The 23,016-nt window shown below is 44.4% G+C and overlaps 2 protein-coding genes across 4 annotated transcripts in view; one reads left to right on the forward strand and one right to left on the reverse strand.

Annotated features, from left to right (window-relative positions):
* Positions 1-12,577, forward strand: part of RECQL (RecQ like helicase) — a 45,176-nt gene extending 32,599 nt beyond the window's left edge. Inside the window, exon 15 of the mRNA XM_019544455.1 lies at positions 11,752-12,577. Coding sequence (XP_019400000.1) covers positions 11,752-11,781 — 30 coding nt within the window. The 3' untranslated portion in view covers positions 11,782-12,577. The remainder of the gene's footprint in view (positions 1-11,751) is intronic.
* PYROXD1 (pyridine nucleotide-disulphide oxidoreductase domain 1) overlaps positions 1-23,016 on the reverse strand; it is a 32,701-nt gene that overhangs the window by 6,691 nt on the left and 2,994 nt on the right. The window contains exons 1-6 of one of the 3 annotated variants that reach the window (XM_019544457.1): positions 15,369-15,590; positions 9,179-9,259; positions 6,798-6,917; positions 4,628-4,756; positions 552-625; positions 117-277 (exon numbers count right to left, since the gene is read on the reverse strand). In XM_019544457.1, the coding sequence (XP_019400002.1) occupies positions 117-277; positions 552-625; positions 4,628-4,756; positions 6,798-6,917; positions 9,179-9,259; positions 15,369-15,446 (643 nt within the window). In that variant the 5' untranslated portion in view covers positions 15,447-15,590. Of the gene's footprint in view, positions 1-116; positions 278-551; positions 626-4,627; positions 5,159-6,797; positions 6,918-9,178; positions 9,260-14,400; positions 14,404-15,368; positions 15,591-23,016 lie in introns of those variants that run through there. The other 2 variants (XM_019544459.1, XM_019544460.1) reach the window with 2 other exon arrangements.

The raw sequence follows: 23,016 nt of genomic DNA on the forward strand, positions 1-23,016 counted from the left end.
TTTCAATTTGGATCATTTAGGGTTTACCCTGTATTTTGGAAATTGATGTAAAGTTTGTTGCCCACTGAGGTGCAAAAGGACTAAAATAAGAACTAATTTTACCACTTGTTCTGTACCTCCAGTTGTATATTTGGTTCTTTTACATGCAGTTGCAGTCTCTGGCTTCTCAGCAGATAGCTTTGGAATCAGAAATTCAGCAGCACCCGCATCAAAGAAAGTATTTCCAATTGCTTTGTCTTTGATAGCCCAAATTACTTCACACCCTTCAATTTCATACCTGCAAAGCACATTTAAACAATGGATAAAATGCCAGGTTGCCATCTCCATTTGTGAATAAGGGAGGGAGGAAGGAAGCTTTCTTTGCAAAAGCTGGAAACTACATGAACTACACCAGGGATAGTCATTTTACTTCCATTTATGCTATTCAGAATGGCAAACATCTTTGACACCCCCAAAATACACATACACACAAATTCATGCACACTAGGTCTGCAGCCCAATTGTTCAAGTCTGCACACACATCTCTCCATAAAAGTAAGTGATTTACTTACACTAATTCAAGGGCGATGCCACCATTTCCTACAACTACTATTCTTTTTGCTTTGGCCAGATGTTTCTGAAATTCCTACATTAAAAAAAATAAAAAAATTAAAGTACTTTTGTCTTGACAAATGTATGAAATCTCTATAATTAAATTCACAATTAGTGAACTTCAGATTAAAAGAAATAAAGCAGGCATGGGTGAAATGGTAGATCCAGCCAGCGGCCCCTGCCCACATTGCTGGGGCTGGTCTCCGTGGAGACCCCAGCTGCAGCTGCACTGTGATAGCACAAGGCTGAGGTTGCCTTGGAGACCAGCCCCAACTGAATTGGCAAGGCCCGTGGCAGTGCGGGGAACTGCTCCAGAGCCACTGGGATCTTGCAGCAGGGGCAGGGCAGAGCTGCAATCTGCAGCCTGCACACTCTGGGCAGGGGTGCAGGCTGCAGATCATGACTCTGTCCTGGACCCAGACGAAGCTGTCCGTGCCACATGATCCCAGTGGCTCTGGGGCAGCCACCTACCCCACCCTGCCAGCCTGACTGGAGCTGGTCTCCATGGCAGTGGAGCCATGCAGTGCAGCTGTGGCTGGGGTCTCCATGGAGACTGACACCAGCCGTGCAGGCAAGGATTGCTGGGAAATGGAGTGCACTGCCAATTGGATCTGGCCCATGGGCTGGACTTTGCCTGCCCCTGGTGTACTGATAGCCATAGCATAGTGGACAAGACAGCAGGAAAATCTTGTGCTGTTGCTGCCTATCTTGTGCATTTTCAATTTGGCCCCTTTCACCAGAATAAAATAAAGCACCATTTTGCTTATTCTAAGGATTCTCACATTAAGAATGTATTTGCACATCTATTTAAAAGCATTATTTTTAAGAATAACATGTCAGAGCTACTACTCTGCTTCCAAAGCCTAACCCTAACATTAAACCTATCCTTATCTATCCATGCCTTATCTAACTAGAAATGTCCATAGCCCTAACTAACAAGGATTGTAATTTGTGCAAAACCCTGCCAAAGAGCATGTGTTTTGGGGAGTGGAAAGGGGGTGCCATTGAATGCTGAGGAGGGGGAAGAGGGCAAGAGTCTTACCTGCCCTAAGGGCTCACAAGTCCCTGGCTGCTGCAGCTGTGGCATGATCTGCCTATCTCAGCTGTTGGAGCTGCTGCAGCTGTCATGACATAGACTCCTGGGGGCAGAGGCCACCATTCAGAGGAAGGGCACGCCGAAGTGCTCTGGGTTAGAATACAAGGAAGTTGAGGGGAAAGAGACTTAATGGTGGGGGTCTACTACAGACCACCCAACCGAGGGGAAGAGCTAAACCAGGAATTCTTAAGTGAGCTCATGGAGGTAGTTAGGTCAAAGAACATGGTCATCATGGGTGACCTGAACTTTCCAAACATCTGCTGGGAAGAGCAGTCAGCCAGGTCTGACTCCTCACATAGGTTCCTAGCCGAGATACAGGACCTCCATCTAACCCAGGAGGAGCACAGCCCACCAGGGGAGATGCCTTGTTGGACCTGGTCCTGGCCAAGGGCAACGACCTGGTGAAGGGGCTGCGGATGCATGACCACCTGGGTGACAATGATCATCGCCTGCTGGAATTCACCATCTAGCGCAAGGTGGCAAAGGCCTGCAGCAAGGCAGCAGCCCTGGACTTCAGGAGGGCGGACTTCAATGAGGTAAGGAGGCACTGAGATCCTGGAGGGGAGAGGAGTCAGAGGTCCAAGAAGAGTGGTTGTTCCTTAAGGAGATGATGCTTCAAGCCCAAAGGGAGGTAATCCCAATGCGGATCAAAGCGGGCAAGAAGGCACAAAAGTCTCCATGGCTCACCAAAAGCACACGGGAACATCTCCTGGCTAAAAGGGAGGTGTATACCCAATGAAAGGGTGGGGCCATCACCAGAGAGGACTATATCGCGGTTGCTTGGGGCTGCAGGGGGGCAGTCAGGAAGGCCAAGGTGGAGATGGAACTGGATCAAGGACAACAAGTAGTCCTTTTTTAAATACGTAGGGAGTAAAAAGAAGGTACCGGCTAATGTGGGGCCTCTGCAAGACACGCTAGGAAATCTGGTTGTCACACCAGACAACAAAGCTAACCTATTTAACGATTTCTTTGCCTCCACTTTCCTGAGCAGGGACCAGGTCACCCCCATCATCAGGACCTCAATAGGCCCCAGGGGAGGTGCACCCAGACCTAGGGTCAGTGAGAATCTAGTCAGGGAACTTCTGGAGGGACTGGATGTATTTAAATCAGCAGGTCCTGACAATCTCCACCCCAGAGTGCTGAGGGAATTAGCTGAAGTCATTGCGGGACCCCTGGCACAGCTTTACAAGCACTCGTGGTGCTCTGGTGTGCTGCCAGAGGACTGGAAGAGGGCCAGTGTGGTTCCCATTTTCAAAAAAGGGAGGAAGGAGGGCCCAGGAAACTATAGGCCAGTTAGTCTTACTTTAATCCTGGGTAAGCTTTTTGAGAGAATTATCCTGGCACATGTCCACAAGGGGCGAGCAGGGAAAATTATGCTTAAGGGCATCCAACTCAGGTTCATTAGAGGCAGGTCCTGTCAGACCAACCTGGTGGCCTTCTACAGCCAGGTCACCAAATCCTTAGATGCAGAGGTAGCAGTGGATGTAGTCTTTCTGGACTTTAGGAAGGCCTTCAACACTGTCTCTCACCCGCTTCTCATTAAAAAACTAGGGGACTGTGGTGTCAACACCTACACAGTCAAATGGGTCACTAATTGGGTGGAGGGCCGCACCCAGAGAGTGGTGGTGGACAGGTCATTTTTGACCTAGAGGGATGTGGGCAGTGGGGTCCCCCAGGGCACAGTCCTCATGCCTGCAATGTTCAACATCTTCATCAGCAACTTGGACGAGGGGGTAAAAAGCACCCTGTTCAAATTTGCAAACAACACTAAGATGTGGGGGGAAGTGGGCATGCTAGAAGGGAGGAATAGGCTGCAATCAGACCTAGACAGGTTACAGGGGTGGGCAGATGAGAACAGGATGGGTTTCAACACTGACAAGTGCAAGGTGCTGCACCTGGGGAGGAAGAACCAGCAGCATACCTACAGGCTGGGGAACTCCCTTCTCGTCAGTGCAGAGGCAGAAAAGGATCTCAGAGTCATTATTGATGCCAAAATGAATATGGGCCAACAGTGTGGGGACGTGGTCAGGAAGGCCAACCACACCTTGTCATGCATCACAGATGCATTTCAGGCAGGTCCAAGGATGTGATCCTACCCCTCTATGCGACATTAGTCAGGCCACAGTTGGAGTACTGCATCCAGTTCTGGGTGCCGCACTTCAGGAGGGACGTGGACAACAAGGAGAGGGTCCAGAGAAGGGCCACTCGCATGATCAGGGGACAGCAGGGTAGGCCCTATGGGAAATGGCTGAGGGACCTGAACCTGTTCAGCCTCCACAAGAGAAGGCTGAGGGGGGATCTACAAACTAGTCAGAAGGGAACAGCAGGCATTGGGGGAGTCCCTGTTTCCCCGAGCAATCCCAGGAGTGACAAGAAATAACAGTCACAAGCTGGCAGAGGGTAGATTTTAGCTAGATATCAGGAGGCACTACTTCATGGTCAGCGCGCCTAGGATCTGAAACCAACTTCCAAGAGAAGTGGTGCTGGCTCCTACCCTGGGGGTCTTTAAGAGGAGGCTAGATGAACACCTTGCTGGGATTGTTTGACCCCAGTACTCTTTCCTGCTATGGCAGGGGGTTGGATTGATGATCTGCTCAGGTCCCTTCTGACCCTACAAACTATGAAACTATGAATTCTCATGCCTCTGCTAAGTCACCAGCCAGGGCTAGTGCCCCACTAGCCCACCCCATGTTAAGCTAGTAGAAAAGTAATATTAGGTGTTGAATATATCCTGTTTCTCCATCTCATGCCATCTGACCTCAGTCCTTTTCCTGCCTGGGGCAGGGGGTCAGGATACAATGATCCTTCAGGGTCCCTTCTGACTCTACAATCTATGAATCTATGCCAAAGCTATAATTATATTATGAACACAATTAACCACATATTCAGACTTAGGATGCAAAATATTAAGATGTTTATTAAAGCTCAAAGTTAGCTTACCTGAGCACTGTCAGTATCCCGGATTCCTAGTATATATGGGTTTCCTTCAAAGATTAACTTAGGTTTTGCTCCAGCACATAGGCAGAGTTTTTCATATCCATATTCCTTGCCATCTTCTGTAAACATTTTCTGTTAAAAGATTTAAGATAAAACCCGCCCCCGCAAAAACAGGTAAGCTAAGAAACCCAAAGTGTACTTAAGTTCTGAGTACATTACAGGTACCCAAAGCTGAAGCTGGCTATTAAAAGGAAGACAAAAATAAATTAAGCAAATCTTTATTTTTTCACTGATTAAAAAGTTACCTTTTTATACTATGCTCCCCTCATCACCTAAACCAGTGATTCTCAACCAGGGTGCCACTAGACCCTTTAAAGAGTGTTGGTGTGTGAGGAAGGAGACAAAAAGGTAAGATCCTTGCCTGGCTGATCCTTTACCTCCTCTGCCTAGTCCCTCTTCAAGCAAGTAAACACTGTAATATAAAATGTAGCTTTTGAAATAGGTTGCTACTCAAATCCCAAAGGTTATGGAGGTCTGCCTTGTGTCCACTGAAAAGTTCCTTGAGTCCAAAAAGGTTGAGAATCACTGACCTAAATATATAATTATGTACATATAAATTCAATAAAGGATGCAAGATAAAATATAAAGCTCACCTCTGGATGGCACCCTATACACTGTAAGTGGGAAAGGAAGAGTAAGGTTTGTATATGAGAACAAACTAAAGAAGGTTGCTTTATGCCCAAAACCTTGTCAAATTTCTCCCCCAACTATACAGCTGGTCCAATAAAAGATCAAAGACCCTCACCTCTTGTACATTTCCTGGACCACCAAGGATATGCCAATACTCTAACCCAATTAGACTATTTTTTCTCTAATTTGGCAATTCTACTTGCTTTGTTTGTTAAGTGCTATTCTATCTATTTACGTATTTTGTAGAATGGAAGTCTGTCATTAATGTACATAGGTAATAATATTGTATTTATGAAGAACTCTGTTAAGCCAGCCTTGGGTCTGGAGAGTTTGTTTGTGAATCTCAGTTCACAACTATGTTCTATCTTTAGAAGTTCTAAAAGATTTGAGTCCCCATATTATGAATGCAACCCCATGTAATTTCACATATGACAAACTAAAGGGCTGAGCCAAAACTTATTTAAATCAGTGCAAAGGCTCTGATTCACTTCAATCCTTCAGCTCAGATGCTGAAAGACACAGATCAGAGAAACTGTCCATGCTACATTTTTTGCTCTATACCCCTCAAGCCAGATGGGTTGCATGGAGCCAGGCCATGGGCTGAATTAATGTCCTGGGCCCCAGGTACCATGCGCAGAGCATTCTGACCCAGCAGATCCAGCACATAGACATGTAACCTGTGTGTCAGCTCCAAAACCCACAGGTAATACCATGAGCCAGATGATAGGGCTCTGTGGGCCAGATCTATATTTTTGACACCGCTGATCTAGACTAAAGAAGAAAGGAGCCACATCATGCTGCTACAAGTGAAATGCAGCATTTTCTCCTCTCCCTTCTAGGTGTGCCTACATTATGGTAGTTCTGTATAGGAGAATGTTTATAGAAGTCTTTGGGATGAAAGGTGATGTACTAAGGGCCTCCCAGGCACATCCCTAAAACCAAAACAACATGCAAATAATGCTTTGTACTCAAGAACATATTATTGTACCAAAAATGCATAGTATGTGCACAACTGTGGAATTCTTCATCCTTACCACAACAACCCTAATTAAAGTTTTACGGGATACATAATTTAGTGGATACATAAACAAGAAAACCCAGAATTGGACCTGAACAAAATCATCCAACTCTCTTTAATATGAGACATAAAGAGGATTAAACAGAGAAAGCACACCATATTTTTGCTAATGGAAAAGGAATGGAAATGTGTTCCAAAAAGATTTTTTATAATAAAGTGATATGGTTATTACTATTTTTTAAATCTCTTTGACCAAAATCTGAGAGGTCACAGAAATCTCCCATTAATGATTTAAAAACTCTTCTGGAATCTAAACTCTACAAATATCTGGTTTCACAATCAACTCTTAGAATTTTATTGCAATTTTCATTGCACAAATCACCTCTTCTCTCTTATACCTTCTATGAGGGCAAAACTATTCATTTTCAAAATGTACATGAAATCAGAAAGAAAAGTTTCATTTACATGTTCCTTGCTTTTTAGCTGTGTGATTCCAGACTCTATAACTTTAATATTGGGATACCGTTTTTCTAACACAGAGCTCGGTTGTTCTTCAACATCAAATTCCTCGAGTGTTTTGGAGACCTGTAACAAAACAACAAGCAGATTATGTACGCTTTAAAAACCTTTCTTTGGTAAGGTTTATCATCAAACCTATTAATTGCTAAATAGATGTGTGGGGAGCTAGGACTAGAAGAGGAGAAACTAAGACTAGAAGCTCATAAGGGAAATGGAGGTAGGGGCAAGACTTGAAGCTAATTAGCTGACAGAGGCAAGAGACAGAAAAGTCTGCTTAGAGGAGGAGCTGAAAAAGGGGGAGATGGGCTGGCTGCCAAGGAAATAGAGACTAGGAACTACTTGGTGTAGATAGGAAATGGAAACAGAGAGATGGGAAACAGATCTGACAAGGAACTATACTGAGGGAAGAAGCACTGAAACTGACTGGGCAAAGTTACCTGGTCAAGAACCAGAGAATTAAGATGAGCCTAGATGTAAAGCCAGGACGTGAACTGGGAATAGCTGGGACAGGAAACTGGGATGAAATGCTTGGGGACTGGAAAATAGGGGTGTGGAGGAAAAAAGAATAGGAATAGCTATGTAGTGGTGTAGAAGGGACAGGACTGAGACAGGGTGGAAAAGTCTACTCCTACCAGAGGACACTCTCCAAAGCCTGAAACGAAATTCAAAGTTCCAGAGTTTTACCATTCTTCCACCACCAACTAATATCTATGAAATCCCCTGACAAAGTGCATGTCTCGTTCTCTTCTACTGCTGGTCTATATAAAGGATGAAAACCTACTACTGCCATCAGTTACTCCATTAATTGAAGTGGTAGAGGTCTGTACAGTTAATGTAAATGTTACTATCTTGTTGATGACTGGCTGGTAGGCGTCAATGTAGTTAACATATTGAAATTTCCATTTTTTCAGTTTGCTTTAAAATAAAAAAGGAAACTATATACAAAGAGTTCCAACAAAACGTTAAAAGTTGCCAAGTCAAAAGATAGGAAAAGCAAGAATGTCCTTGCAGAAGCTGGAAAGTGCGTAGTGAAAGATTCACAGAATTACAGGAAAACAGATGCTTTCCTGTTTAACACAGTTGAATCTGCTTTGGTGAACCTTATCTCTGCCTTACACTTCCTTTGTGATAATAAGTCCCTTGAAAGAAAAAGCGTTCATTAATGGTGTGTTCCTCATTTTCTGGCTGCCTGATATGAGACCTCAGGGTCCAATCTGCAGGTGTGCCCGGTACTCACAGCTACAACCTAACGATTGTGCTTGGAACATACCAAGTACTATATCATTAATTAGACTGCACTGCCCACTTTCTGAACTTAATCTCCCTGCACCTCACTTTATGGGAAGGTTAAATTTTGTGAAACACTTCAGCATGTGGCCTCATGCCTTATTTATGCAAGCTAGTCATACCCTGCTCTAAAGACACAATTATTCATTTCCTTCTCAGCTTTTCTATGGGCCTCATCATTATTGTGTCAATGAAGATAAAATACTGAATAGGTACTTATAACTAGGGACCTACTCAAATCATAATTTTGCAGATTTTTCAGAAACCACAAAATCAGGCATTGTCCAGAAAGTCTGAAAAAAACCCTTAATATAAAATGTGGGCTTTCCCAGTGGATGCCAGGAGTGCTCCTGGTTGTTGCTGTAGTCCAGCCCAGCCCAGCTGGCTGCTGGGGGAGAAGGAGCCGCCACTGCAAAGGGAAGCAGCCAAGATAGTGGCTGCCTCTGACAGGCTGAGAGGGTTGCCTGTTGCGCAGCCCTGCCACCAATTAGTGGTGAGGAACAGGACCACACGATGGTCAGTCCTCTCACAGCAGGGCCACTGGGGCCCCTTGGCAAATCAGAGGCGGGAGGGGGACAGCATCATACGCCTGTAAAAATGGGGGCTGATCCTGCGATCAGCCCGTGAAATTGGCTGCCTGCCATTGATTTTGGTAGGTCCCTACTTATTACATGAGACTTTCCATATAACCATTGGACTATGGATTAGCAAAAAGAACATTTTCATAAACTGATTTAGTTCATATACTAAAAAGCCTCAACTACAGCATTTCAATTAGCAAACTTGTGAAAATGGTTAACATTAGGGCTTACATTAACATATATTATATGTAACAATCCAATTTAACTTTTTTAATTCATGAGTAAAATAACTACTTAACTAAGGCATTATTTCCTATCAACACTGTAAATTGTAGTCCCAACACAAGCCAACACATGCCCATCTGCATTTTTTTTTTGTGGCCAAGTTATCTCTTCTGACAGAATGCTGCAGTAACTTTTCTTGATACCTACACAGAAAAAAATTTAAGTCTCTCTTACCTGTTTGAAATTTGTTACTGCCTTTATGACTGGGGAGGCTGTTATTAAGAGAATATCTTCTAATGGGAATTCCACAGACAGCTAGTAAAGAAGCAGAGATCTTGATGAGTGAATATAATTGTCAGTAGAATTTGACAATAACAATAGTTTTAACTCCTAAACCCAATAAGCTGTATTGGCACATTTAATATATTAGTCCCTGCAGAAGCTCAGCAAAATGACTGAATATTGCTGCCAGTTTACAGAAGACTAAATTTTCCCAGAGTGAGTTAGGAGTCAATGGAAGTGAACCTAATTCCCAAATCCAAGACTATAATTTATTTATACAGATATTTCTGTATCCTGGCACAGTTACCTAAGCCACAGACCATCTTTCACAATAACATAACAGTCAAATAGAAAGATGAAACATCCCTCCATTATCAAAAGAATCCCTACTGCTTCATGTCCAACTATTATATGGCAGCAGCAGCAGCTAAAACATTAAATTAGCACTAAAGATATAGTCCCCATATTAGTCCATTTGGGACAGGGGAAAGAATGAATCACTGGTGTACCAGTGTAAATAAATTACAGCCTATGACTGAGTACAGATTACAGTGGACAGTCTAATAATCTGTTCAAAAAATAGCTGTCCAGAACTTTAGAGTACTAGGTTTCCCGGGAAATACCTCTCTCTTCTTTTGTACTTCAGTAGCCAAATAATACAATTACAGATACGGTTTAAATTTGCATATAACATAAGCTTCACGAAATACCACCTTTACATAAGCGAACAGGAAACGCACACATAATTTATATATTGCACACATGGAAACATATATAATACATATACGTGTACAAATGCACATACATTTTTAAACAGGACTTTTACGATGGGAGTAAATAAATCTGTGTGCATTAACCTGAAATTGTCAAATTCTAATTTGATGACAAAAGTGTGCTGTGATGAGAATATTGTTAATATCAGAGACAGACTTGTTTGTGCAACGAAGTTCCCTCTGATGGTAATGAGGAGACCAAGTGTTCACATTTCTTGTCTTCTAAATACAATATATACATTCTCATTCAGTAATAAGGTTACTTAATCAGATACAAGAACCTCAGCCTAGATTAAGGTATCAAATTCATCTAGCCCCTCAGGACAGATGAGGGTCTTCGGGCTGGTATGCACGCCAGATTGGGCTGTGTTGGATCCAGCATGCAGAGCCAGTTTAATGGGACGCTGTGCGCAGTGTGCTTCCCGTGCCAGCCCCACTCCAGGCTTTGTGCTACAGGTGGCACACAGGTTGGACCCAGAGTTGTGGGCTCTGCCCATGACACACAAGGCCAGCACAGGGAGTGCACTGCATGCAGTGCTCCACTAGACTTCCCTGCACACTGGCTGTGGGGCTGACCTGGATCAGTCCAGCAGGGTGTCGCATGCAGCATATGCCCTAGCCTGGCTTCAGGTGCCACGTGCAGGGCAAGCCTCAGAACAGGGCTGGTGTGTGCTACATGTGGTGTGTGAGCTGGACCCAGCTCGTCAAGTGGTATACATGGCACAGGGGCTAGCATCAGGCATTCACTGCATGCATCACCCAGTCCTGCTGGATGAGCCTTGTGCACTGGCTTTGGCGCTGCTTAGTCTGGACCAGCTCCAGAACCAGCACTTAGAGTTGGTCTGGCATGGGCGCCATATGCAGTGTGCACCTTGTGGCGGCCCTCTGGGTCGCATGCAGTGCCTGTGACACCGCGCTCAACCTGCATGCCAGACCGGCTCTGCACACCAGTTGGTCTGAGACCTGCAGGCCAGTGCGCATGGCTCCATGGGCCAGATCCAGCTCAGAGGCCATACGTTTGACACCCCTAGCCTAGAAGATAGCTATGGAAATACTCATGACCACAATCCAGCCATCTTTAGGAGTGAGCAGAGAACTTATCCAAAGTCCCTAGCATCCAGGTCTTTGACATCCCAAGATCCACTCTTACTCTTAGCACTGTTCTGCCACTCAGAATGACTAAACCATTTTAGTCATCGTACTTCTAAGCCCCTATGAGCCATATTCATTCTTCAGAGCCAGGGACAGAATCCATTATGCTGAAGCTGAGTAGTCAACAATTGCATAAGCCACTGGAAAAGCATATGTCAAATACGTCTCTAGTCTAGAAAGGAGCATTTACACCTGTAATTTAAATAGAAAAGACCTAAGCCAGGAATCTGAATCTGAAGCTGAGTGGGTTCAAATTCTGCTGCTGATCAAGCCAGGGGAACAAAAAAGTGTGGTCAAAAGTGATTTGTAAAGTAAAGCAGAATAAAATTTTTAACCAGGTTACGTATTTAAAAATTACTGTAATCCATAGGTGACTGGTAGTGGGGGCACATGCCCCTGCCCTGAGATTGGCTGCCACTGCTGCTTCTTGCAGGCATTTGCCACTCACCACCCCACCACTGATGCTGCTGCCCACAAACTGTGTCCCCCCCCAGTCTCAGGAGGCACCAGTCACCCATGGTATAGTCAGTATGTTATAATATGAAACTCAAGAAGGCTATCTCCCATTTTACACACAACATTTATGCTTCATATTGGCAGGGAAGGTTCTTATCAACAGAGAAAAATTAGACCAACAGCTGATCTGTTGGTGCAAGGTGGACATCTACCCCCTACTCTAGTTGCTTCAGCTGCATCCAATTTCTAAACTCTATAAGAGGCTGTGGAATGTTTGGGGAAGTAAATGAATATACGAGACACACCCAACTTCATCAAATTTACATTCCAATGCAAAATCTTAACAATGCTCACATGCTTTTGTCAGTTACAATGCACAAGTCTCCTTCATTTGATGATGATGATGCTAAATGTTCCTTGTAATTTTTATTGCATAATTATTGTTAATGATTCTGACATTTCAAACATACAGAAAAAATATAACACCTATTAAAATGAGGAAAAACTGTGCTTATACTCATTTAAAGTTGGAAATATACTGAAAGTCATTAGGCCTGTTTGAACCAGTTATTAGTTCAGGTGCTGTGATTTCTGCCAGTATCATGAAAGAGACTATAATGACATAAAACATGGTTGTCCAGCGTCTAAGTGCCTGGGGGCTGCATGACCCGGGGGCTGAATGTTACATGGGCCACACCAGGCAAGGCACAAGCCATGGACTGCATGCCATACAGCCCCTTCCTTTATCCCAGCCTCTGCACTGTGCACCCGCATGGGCATCCCCTCCACTACTGCACTGTGTACCCCCAACAACCAGTGCACCATGTGGGTATGATTCCCCATGCAGCCTCAGGCTCACCCTCAACTCCCCATGCAGCACATTGCACTGTCCTATCCCCTCAGGCAAAGGGAGGAAAGGGAAGATGGAGGACAGAGGAGGAACCTGGAGCCTCTGGGTGCTGTGGACGGAGTCCAGGAGCCACAACTTAACATCTTGTGGTCTGAATGAGGGCTGCCCCGATTAAAAAAAAAAAAAAGGATGGTATGCATGGTAGAAAACCATAAGTCTTGATACAGGGGTGTAGGTTGTAGCTGTGTTGGTCTAAGGCAGGGGCAAAATTTGGCCCAGGGGCTGGATACGGCCCACCAGGCCATTCTGTCTGGCCTGCAGGGCCCCTAAAAAATTTAGAAAATTAAAATTTATCTGCCCTGGGCTGCCTGTTATGTGGTCCTCGATGGCTTGCCAAAACTCAGTAAGCAGTCCTCTCCCCCAAATAACTGCCCGCCCCTGGTCTCAGGACATAGGCAGACAATGTTCTTTGGGTGAATCTGATCTCTTTTATTAGATCAACTTAAACAGTTGGGGAAAAAAGAGACTTCCTCAGCTTGACACATGGTTTTTAAACCCAAAAGCTTGCTAAAAATGTTTTTCCCAACTATTTAAGTTGGACTAATAAAAGATATCAGATTCACCTGAAGAACCTTGTCTACAAATCTTTATATGAATTTTTAAAAGTAGGATAAATGCTAATTTTAGTAATTCAACTTGGAGTCTGCTTAAAAGCTCATGATGCTCTCAGATGGAGGGAATTACATTTACAATGATAAAATAGTACAACCCTGCATCCACTACAGAGCAGCCACCTCTGAAATAGAATCATGGTGTTGCACTGTTGTGCAAAGCCACACCTCAACAAATGAAGGATACTGTCTGTTAAGCTGTATCTCCTTTTCAGTGGGCATGTCTACCTGTGCTATTAGTGTGCAGCAATAACCTCCAGCACATATTGTGCTGGAGTTTATTGCTCCCTGGGCACTGCGTTTACATGTGTGCCTGGGACTGCAGTACGTTGAGCCAGGTTGGAGCAACACTGGCCAGCAGGGGGCCTGGCTGGTAGGGGGTCAGCCTGCCAGCCCAGGACTGCTCTAACCTAGCTCAGCGTGCTGCGAAAGAGCTGGCTTGGGGCATGGGGGTGCTCCAATGCAGGGCTAGTTGGCAGGCAGCCCTTGTGCAAGCCACATCAGCCTCTACACATGCAGCGCTTGCAGAGTTAAAAACTGTAGCAGGATAGTGCTGAGCAAGTTCAAGCCTGTTTTACCTTGAAGGATATTCAAAAAAGCACTGGATCTCAAAACAAACACATCTGAGAACTAACAAATCAGCCATTGCTACAGGTGGTAAACCGGGGGTTTTTCAGACTTGAGGCAGCCCTTGTAAAACACTAGCTTATTTTTTACTCTGTTTTTGCCTTCAGAAAAATAACAGAGCAGCTTTTCTGCTAAGAAGACAGGAAGACTGCTACTAGGGACTACTCTTGGAAACCTCTGGGTTTTCTCTACTGAATCATGTGTGTAAAGGGAACTGTGCTAGCACAGCACAGCACCCCTGAAAGGCTCTCGCACCCCCAGCTGAAAACTGGTTAACTGCACATGCCATCTGTCACGACTGCCATGAACATGCAGCGGCAGGGCCCCCCACATTCATGGCCCTTATATTGTAGTTGTAGCCATGTTGGTCTAACACAGGCAGGCAAGGTTATTTGGGTAGATGCGATATGAATTTCAGACATTAGGGCTGGAAGGAACTTTAGGAGATCCGAGACCAGCCCTCTGCCCTAAGGGCAAGAAGTCAGCTGGTGTAAAAGGATGACACCAAAATAAGCGTCCAAACGCTTCTTAAAGGAGTCCAGAGTAGGTGCTTGTACCTATAAGCATGATGCGTTTTTTTTTTCCCCTCCCAAGGTAGAGTACTTTACAATTATCGGTATTGAATGTCATCAGGTTTGTATCCACCCACTTTTTCAGCCTATCCAAGTCAGCCTGGATCACCAACCTATCCTCCGGTCTGGACATTCTGCCCCAAAGTTGGGTGTTGTCGGCACACTTGGCCAGTCCACTTCTGACACCTATATCCACATCATTGATATCTTTTATTTGACCAACTAAATTGGTGGAAAAATTGGTTCTTTACAAGGTTTTGGGTATAAACACCTTTTGTCAGGCATACATAGGGAGAGTGCAAACTCTGGGCATTTATACATGTACCTTCCTCTGCTCTGATGTGCCAGAAATCCAGTGGGCTGAAGCAGACTTGATTAATCTGAGTCTGCAGAGCACAAGCCAACGTGCCCAATGCTGTGCTGCACACATTTGTATAAATGGTGAAATGCATGTCAGCACACAGCAAATGGTGGTGGTGTGCTTTTGAACAAATATCACCTTTGATGTGCTTTAGTTCAAAAATGCATTGTTGCCATTTTCTGCACGCTGACACGCATTTTGCCGTTTATACAAATGCATCCAATGCAACGTTGGGTGCTTTAAAAGCCTACGTTGTCACGTGCACGTGTACAAACGCCCTCTGAGCCTGAAGAAGGTGTTCTTGTCCTAATGCTTGCAAAGGACATTTTTTCCAACTAAGTAGTTGGTTTAATAAAAAAATACCACATCCCCCAAAGAGCCTGGCCTGCCCTCAGACTGGTACTGCGACCCCTCTGCCAGTGGGAGCGCGCAGCCGGCCAGCTTATCCCTGGGACGACTGTCAATGAACCTGAATGAGCCGCCTGCGGAGCTGGGAGGCTGCGCGAGCACAAGCCACCAGGCACCTGCGCGGAGCGGAGCCTCTCCAGCCACGACGCCCTACCGGGCCTACGCCTGGCTCCGTGCAGCAAACGCCCGGCCCCGCCCCGCCTACCCGCACGGTGGGAAGGGGCTGCAGCGCCTGCGCATGAAGCGTGAGAGGGGCGGGGGGGAGCACGTACCCTCTCGGCGCACGTGACGCCTGCGATCCCGCCTCCCACCACCGCAAAGCGGCTCCGCGCCGCCGGGGCAACCGCCATCTCCGCGCTCTCGGCTGGGAAGGAAGCGGCACCGGGCAGGGGAGTAAAGAGGAGGGGAGCCCGACCACAAGCTTCCGGGCAGGGGTTTCGCCAGCAGCCAAACGATCGGGGCCTACGGTGCGCGGTTCAGCCCAATCCTCTTCCCTTCGCGTTGCGTTCGGGAGGCGGCCCCGCCCCGCGTTGCATCATGTAGGCCCCCCCCTTACCCTTTGGCCGGGCGGGAGCGGCCCGGGGAGCCGTGGGCTCGGGTGACCCCAGGACCTTGGGGCAGTGTTGCTAGGGGGCGATAATTTCAACCTCTGTACGATGTACAATCAATAATAGCAAAAGTGTTCAAAACAGAATATTTTTTGAGGCGGCTCATTGATGCAGCATATGCAAAACCCAAGTCACTCTCAGAATGTTTGCACCCGCTTTTGGGTTTGCTGTCAGCACTTTCTGAGAGCCGCTTGCCTCAAAATAAACGTTTCAACCTTGGATGATCCAGTTCTCGCTGTCGAGTTACAGTGAGCAATAGAAAGTAAATAAAAGGTTTACTCACATATTGAAATGCATGGTTTTTCAGCGTACAATAGTTTTTCAGCAGATACAATATGTTTGAGCTCCCAGTAAGATAAGGTAAAGCTGCCAGGTCTTAAATCTGAAATTAAGTGTGGGAGGCTGCAAGCGAGAGAGGAACAGTGGGGAAAAAAGCCTTCCTGAGACCCAGCTGGCTTCCCTGTCAGCTTCCACTGCCTGCCACCGTGTGATACAGGATGCTGGGCTGGATGGACCTAGGGGCTGACCCAGTCAATTGCAGTTCTTAGGATTGCATTTATTTGCCAAGAAATGGAGCAGCTCCCCTGAGACCAGGCCCCCCCAATCTGCTGCTCACCCCCAAGGGAACAGAGCAGCTCCCCCACTGTCCAAGTCTCCCTGCTGAGCACAAATGGTGCCACAGAAGCCAAGCTGCCAAGCTGCAACATCCATCACGCAGGTGGGGGGACGTGGTGTCTCCTCTATCTCGGCAGGAAACAGCCCAGTGACCTGCACGGGGTGTTTTTGTTACCTCGGTGGTGCTTTCCTTTTCCCAGAAGTCAGCAAAAGGCAGCCGGGTTATGTAACCACCCGGACAGTCAGTAAACAGCTCTCAGCTCCTCCGTGGGGTTTGTCAAGGGGCCTTGAAGACACAATAATATAAAAAGTGAGATACAATAAATAAAGGCACGACTTGAAAAATAGCTCGGTTAGATGCAAAGATCAGTAAGATACGAGAAGATAAATAAGATGGAAAAACAAGGTTCGTTGATGCTGTAATAGCCAGTGAAGAGATCAAGAGCATTTCAGTGTAACACTGAGAGAAATGTACTTGCTGCAGAACACGTTCCCCATCCTTGGAACAGGACTGCACGGAGTACTTCGTTTTTGTTTGGTGTGTAGCGCTAGACAGCCAGAGAAATCTTTGGTTTTCAAGAGATCGCTTTTTGGCCTAGTCTGCTGAAGGCTGGCATCTTCAAAATCGCTGTGTTTATTTTTAAGGAAACTTGTTTGTGGCCCTGTTTACAACAAAGCACATATAGAGATTAAATCTCCAGGGAAAAGAAACCCTTCCTAATTGCAAGAATAGTAAGATGGTGAAACCAGCTGCGCAAGGAAGTTGTGGGCTATCCTAAATTCTATCCTTAATATCTATTGTGGCCATCATTTATTACAATGAAGGTGGGGCGGGGGGCAGCTCTTGGTAGGCATGCTACAAATTAAGCTGTGCAGCCTCCTTGAGTGCCACTTGAATTGCTTTCTCTGCCAATCTGTTGCTCTGCTTTCTGCTCCCTGACCTGTGCAATGCTCTTTATGTTACCCTGCTTTCTGCTCCATGTCCTGTGCTTCCTGCCCTATCTGCTGCTCTGCTTTCCATTCCCTGCCCTATCTGCCCTGTGCTGCCTGCTTCCTCCCCAGTCTACTGCATGTCACACATGCAGGCTGCCTTATACTACATGTGGCACACATGCAGCGGATTGGCCACCCCTGGTTTTGCACATTTAAAACTCTCTCAGTGTGTTGTTTTGTCAGTGCCTGTGGCCCCACGAAGGTACAGTTATCTACTGAACTGCATCCCAATGAAGCACATGATTTTACATTTAACTTTTTTGTGAGCTTGCATATGAAACGTGTGACCAAAATGTTAGATATTACTAAATCATTGTCATCCATCTTCCCTGGTGGCACTATCCTCTTTTCTATTCGGCATCTTCTGTGCTTTTAGCTAGCTGCTGTGGCCCTTTCACAGATGGCAATTTGTGTTTTGGCAGTTCAGTTACTGAGTTCAGTTGCAGAGAGCTGTCAAAAGTGTATGGGTCTGCTTGTGCCCTGGGGCTTGATGGTGCCCTGCTTCTGATGGCTGCTGTCTACCACCAGAAGGTTCTGCCCTCAGAGGTAAGTGAGTAGGGAGACAGGACAGAAAGGGGATTTCTGGACCATCAAGTTTGATTCCCTGTGTTCCCATTTGCCAAAAGTACCCACACGATAGTCACTCTGAGCTTTTTCCAGTACCACAGCCACCAAGTACCCGTGAAGGCAAAAAAATCCTCTAACAAATCACAGGTAAAGAGCAGAAGACAAAAAGGCACCACCACTGTTTTGCAACTGTAATGGTATGGAATTTGTCAGGTTAGTGTGCACTCAGATGATATACCTTGAGAGAAAAAATGCACTGCTACAACATGAGCATGTTTCAGCATGTTTGAAAAATCTAGTGTAGACAAGGCATGTAGCTTTTAACACAACAAGCCTAAAGGGTGCCTACGTTTTAATTTAACCACCTCAATATATGCTGTTTCCTGTTTTTCAGATGTATTACTTAATGTGTTAGCTGATAGATTCTAACATTGCACCTTTAAATCCTAATCTAGATAAGGCCCTTAGCAGTCTCTTCTCCCCAGCAGAATATCTCCACCCTGACAGAGTTATTGATGCATGTATTTCATATCCTAGATGCTGAAACCATTTAGCAAGTGCTGTATTTTCAGACATCCACCAAGATGAGAAAATCAATCCTAGTTTTGGAAGCAGTGACTCCCTGATGATTGTTAGTAATAGATTTTTTTTTGGTTTTATTTTGTCTTGTGTAAGAAGTAACTTTTCCCCCCAGCGCTGAATGTAATTTCACAGTTCACAGGCTATTGCTGAACATTTTGGTTATCAACTAAATGCTATTCTTCACACGCAGCTTGTTCTACAGTAACTACCTGAGTGAATGACCTGACCTAAATAATGCAAGAAATTGGATAGACTTGCGTCATCAGATATAAATATACCTTCCAAGTTTTTATCAATGACATATGACAGCAAAATGAATTGAGACATTTTCCTTTCTCTTTTAGTTTGGTGCATTTGCTCATGCATATGAACTCTGTTCCATTACTGTCACCATTCATAAAACTATTTGGGCAAGGACTTTACTAAATATGTAGGGGCAAATTCAGACCTGATGGAAATAGATTCAACTCTATGGGATGGAGTTGCACATGCTTATACTACAGAAGAATCTGGCCCGTAATCAACCACTGACTTGAAAGATGAATGTATCTCTGTAAACACATTTTCATATTAACATCATTGTATTTAAATGTTGTTTTTTTCAGAACTTTATTTAAGATATTTTATGGGTTCTGCTTCAGTATCAGTGACTGAATCCAAAGAAAATGAATGAATTCCTACTACCCCCTTCCTGCTTCCACCTGGGGGGCAGATGGAGGCTTATGACAGCAAATGACACCTTGCAAGAAGTTGTTGTAGAAGGGGAATGTTTCTGAGGATCATTGTGCCATTGGGCACTGAGTCTGTCAGTGTTCAAGTAAGGCTTTGGTTTATTGGTGTGATCTGACTTTAGTAGTGTCAGGTAATCAGTTGCATAACAAGGAGTGGGTGACTGGGGCACCAGCCCCCCGTATCTACTTGAACGGGATGCAAGAATAGTAGCTGCTGCCTCAGCTGGGCCAGCCACTGCTGCTGCTGCACCTGGCATATCTTGGCTCGAACACATACATTATCCAGGTGGTGAACTGGGGAGATCCATAAAGACAAATGGTGATAAAATTTACTTCAACGTAGTACAAAATGGCCTATTTCTCAGGAAAGAATTGTTGGCAGATAATTCCTTTGGCCCTCCTGAAATCCTGTATCATATGCTAAAATGGATTAAACTCAGAGACACCCTTGAACCAAGTGTAATACAATTCTTTAATGTTACAATCTCTGAATACAGTTGTGAAATCTTTTTATTGCAGGATCAAAGCGTTTCAATTGGTTTAGATTCTCTATGGTTGTGAAGGAGTTTGCAAGATTTGTCCCTCCAAAAAGAAGCAATATGTTACTCATAAATAACAAATAGCAATAACATAAATAACAAATCCACATCCCGCTCACAATAACAAAATCATAGCACCATATAATCATAGCATCATGTACTTTCTGTCTTGCTCACTCCACCTTTCTTTCTTTAGGCAAATAGGGAATCCGGTCAGCTACTGAAGGCAATGAGAAAAGCAAGATCTGCTCTCCATTTTGGAGTGCTAAAAGGACCTGAAATGTAGCTAATATTTGAGTAGTTTATGGAAAGTAACCCAATAAGTAATAAAGACATAAAAACAGCATGCAGTTTCCCATAGACTGAGTGACATTAAAGCTTCCAAGAAGAAATTCCTTGTCAGTTAGTCCTTGGATCACATAAAAGATAGTGGATGTAATTTTATCAGGATGGCTAATGTGGGCAAAATAGATGAAGTTGTTCTTGGCTATTTATTAGTCTGCCTAGAGTTGCTCTTATTAGCCTTCCTAGACTTGCTGATTTTCTGTACCGCATTTTCAATGCTCTGTTAAACACTTACATGTCTGAGTTTGTTTTGATGTGCTTTGCAGCAAGATAACTGCTGGCCAGTGTGTTTTTCTTTTTACTTCTGGAAGAATTACTGTTATGATTTCTCTTCAGGAAATATCTATGTGATGGATATTGTAATTTTGCTTGACACATTTTGACTTGAAATTAACAGATAAAAAATTAAATACCAATCAATTGAATGTTGTCTGTTGTCATAATAATTACATTAGCAAAAATATGGCAGTTAACAAACAAGCTGCAAGGGTCCATGGGTGAAAATAGCCAGTCAGATTCTGATGCCATTTATATAGGTGTAAATACAGATTCGTGTTAGTGGAGTCAGCAGAATTCCTCTGGATTTATGCAAGTGAAGTGGTAATTGGTCCGTTTACCTCTATTTTTTCCTTTAAGGAAGAGCATGGAATCATGTAGGCCTTATCCACACTGAACAGTGCTTTATTTCATGATTATGGGTGATAACATGTCTTTCACACAGGCAGGAATTAATTGTGCCATTTAGACTCAACTCTGTTTTGGGGGTGATAGAAGCCTGCACTACCCCAGTGGGAGCCCTTTGCTCCAGGGAGGTATAATTCTTATTGAAGCTTTCCTGCTGGGCATGAGCACCATGGCCCAAACACCAAAGACTGAAACAGTAAACTCCACAGTGAATAGCATGAGCTGCTTCAATTTGAACTAAACCAAAACCACTCTTTGAACTGAAGGAAAGTTCTACTGGTGTGGCTGTAATGGACTCATATCCTCTGCAGACTGGGTGTAGAAAGGAACCTGTATGACACAGTTCCTGCCTTACTGGGATGGAGCATTCTCCCCTGAATAGCTGGCTACCTGTATTGGCTTGTGTCTGAAGGTGAAGACATGACTTTATACTCAGTTTCCCATTGTATCTCTGAAGAAGCGTAAGGGAAAAGTCCCCTTCCAGAGACAGGGAACCAGGCTCAGTTACACTTATAGTTGCAGAATGGTGGTAGAGTGCATGTTTGCATGGCTGAAGGCAAGATGGAGTTGTTTCCAAAACTGTTTGGATGCAAACACCACATGTGTGATCGTTGCCTGCTGTGTCCTGCACAACATCTGTGAAGCTGAAGCTGTTTCATACAGAGTGGACCCTGAACATTTGGGAATGTCAGCCAAGTCACACAAGCAGAAAAAGCCCCCATAATCAACACTAACCTAGGGTCAAGGCAGACGAGAAATCAGGGTTGCTATATGTGCTCACACCCATTTTGATGAGTAACTGATTGCTAATGCACGTGCTATTCTACAGAGTGATATATCAGGAGAGATGTTGTACTGTTATGTTATAGTTTTCAAACATGTGGCATGTTTATTTTTTTTAACTCCTAGGATGAGAGGACTGATCATCTGTAGGGGGTATATTGTGCCTCATTCATTTTGTATATTGTGTTGGGCAAGGTTTGATTTATTTGCCAAACAAAATATCAATTTCAATGTAACTCTCTGTGCTTGTTAGTTTGGGGACATGGGGTGCCATTTTATTGGCTTGTGTAAATTATTTTTATATTTTAATAAAACTTTTTGGCATAGTTGTGGCTTCCCATTTCATTTCAGTTAAGTGGACTACAAGTGCTTAGCCAAATACAAGAATGTATATGCAAGGAAAAACATAAGAATGACACTGTCAGAACTGTGGACTGCTGCGAAGAAATAAATATGTTTTCTCAGCTATAAAACAAGGTACGATCTAGAATACCAAAGCACAAACTAAAACTAAAATTCAACCTGTTAAAGGGAGAAAAACCTGTAATCAGCTTCAATGGTAATGATATCTAGGGGCAGTTCAATGATATCAGTAGTGCCCCTAGCCCCTGCAATTTTGTATGTGTGGTAAGGTGCTGTAGAGGTGTGAGAGCAGATTGTTCATCATCCACAGTTCCTTAAGGTGTCCAAGTCCCAGGGAACCACTAACCATCCCACATCCCCAAAGGTCTACAAGTTATGTTGGGGCACTGGAGTATAGGAGCAGGGCTTTCCAGTGTTTCCTGTGCTTGATTACGCACTTGCAGGACGTGTTGCAAAAGGCACGTGCACTTTTGCCTGTGTTGCAAGTTGCACATCCCTACCCAGTACAGGGATCCCCAACAGTGCTACCCCTACACCATACACTACAGTGCACATGGGCCTGCATGGGCAATTTTGGATGCTTGTTTCTAAAAAAGCAGTCTCCAAGATTTTTGCTCTCATTTCCCTTCTGCTTGCTTTAGTCCCTAAGTTTAGCATCTTGCATCTCTTAAGATGTCAGCCACAGATAGCTTTCTTTTCACCTTCTGGAGCAGCATTGCTCTTGAAGTATCTCCAAGGGAAGAAACAGAGTCTTTTCCTTACTTTCTTTAGAACACTAAGAAATCAATTCACCCCACAACATTGCTTCATAAAAAGGCCTCATTTTAACATTTTGGCATGTCATATTTCCTTGTTCATAAATTTGGATCTCAGGCTGATGCAGATGAAAAAAATATAGCAGATATCATGTGGTAACTGATCCTATTATGTCAAGTTCTTTTCTGCCTTCTTTCTTAGATGTACATTTTAAATATTCATTCACATAACGTGGACTACAAATTGCTAGTCCATGGCTCAAGTGCTGAGTGTATAAGTCAAGAAGTCTATGGGCCAACGAGAGGCAAAGTGCTGCTCGACCTGGTACTGGCTATGAGGGACGACCTAATCGGC

This window comes from Crocodylus porosus, unplaced genomic scaffold (genome assembly GCF_001723895.1).
Source record: "Crocodylus porosus isolate Cpor-Errol unplaced genomic scaffold, CroPor_comp1, whole genome shotgun sequence".
In the NCBI taxonomy this organism is placed as follows: domain Eukaryota; kingdom Metazoa; phylum Chordata; order Crocodylia; family Crocodylidae; genus Crocodylus; species Crocodylus porosus.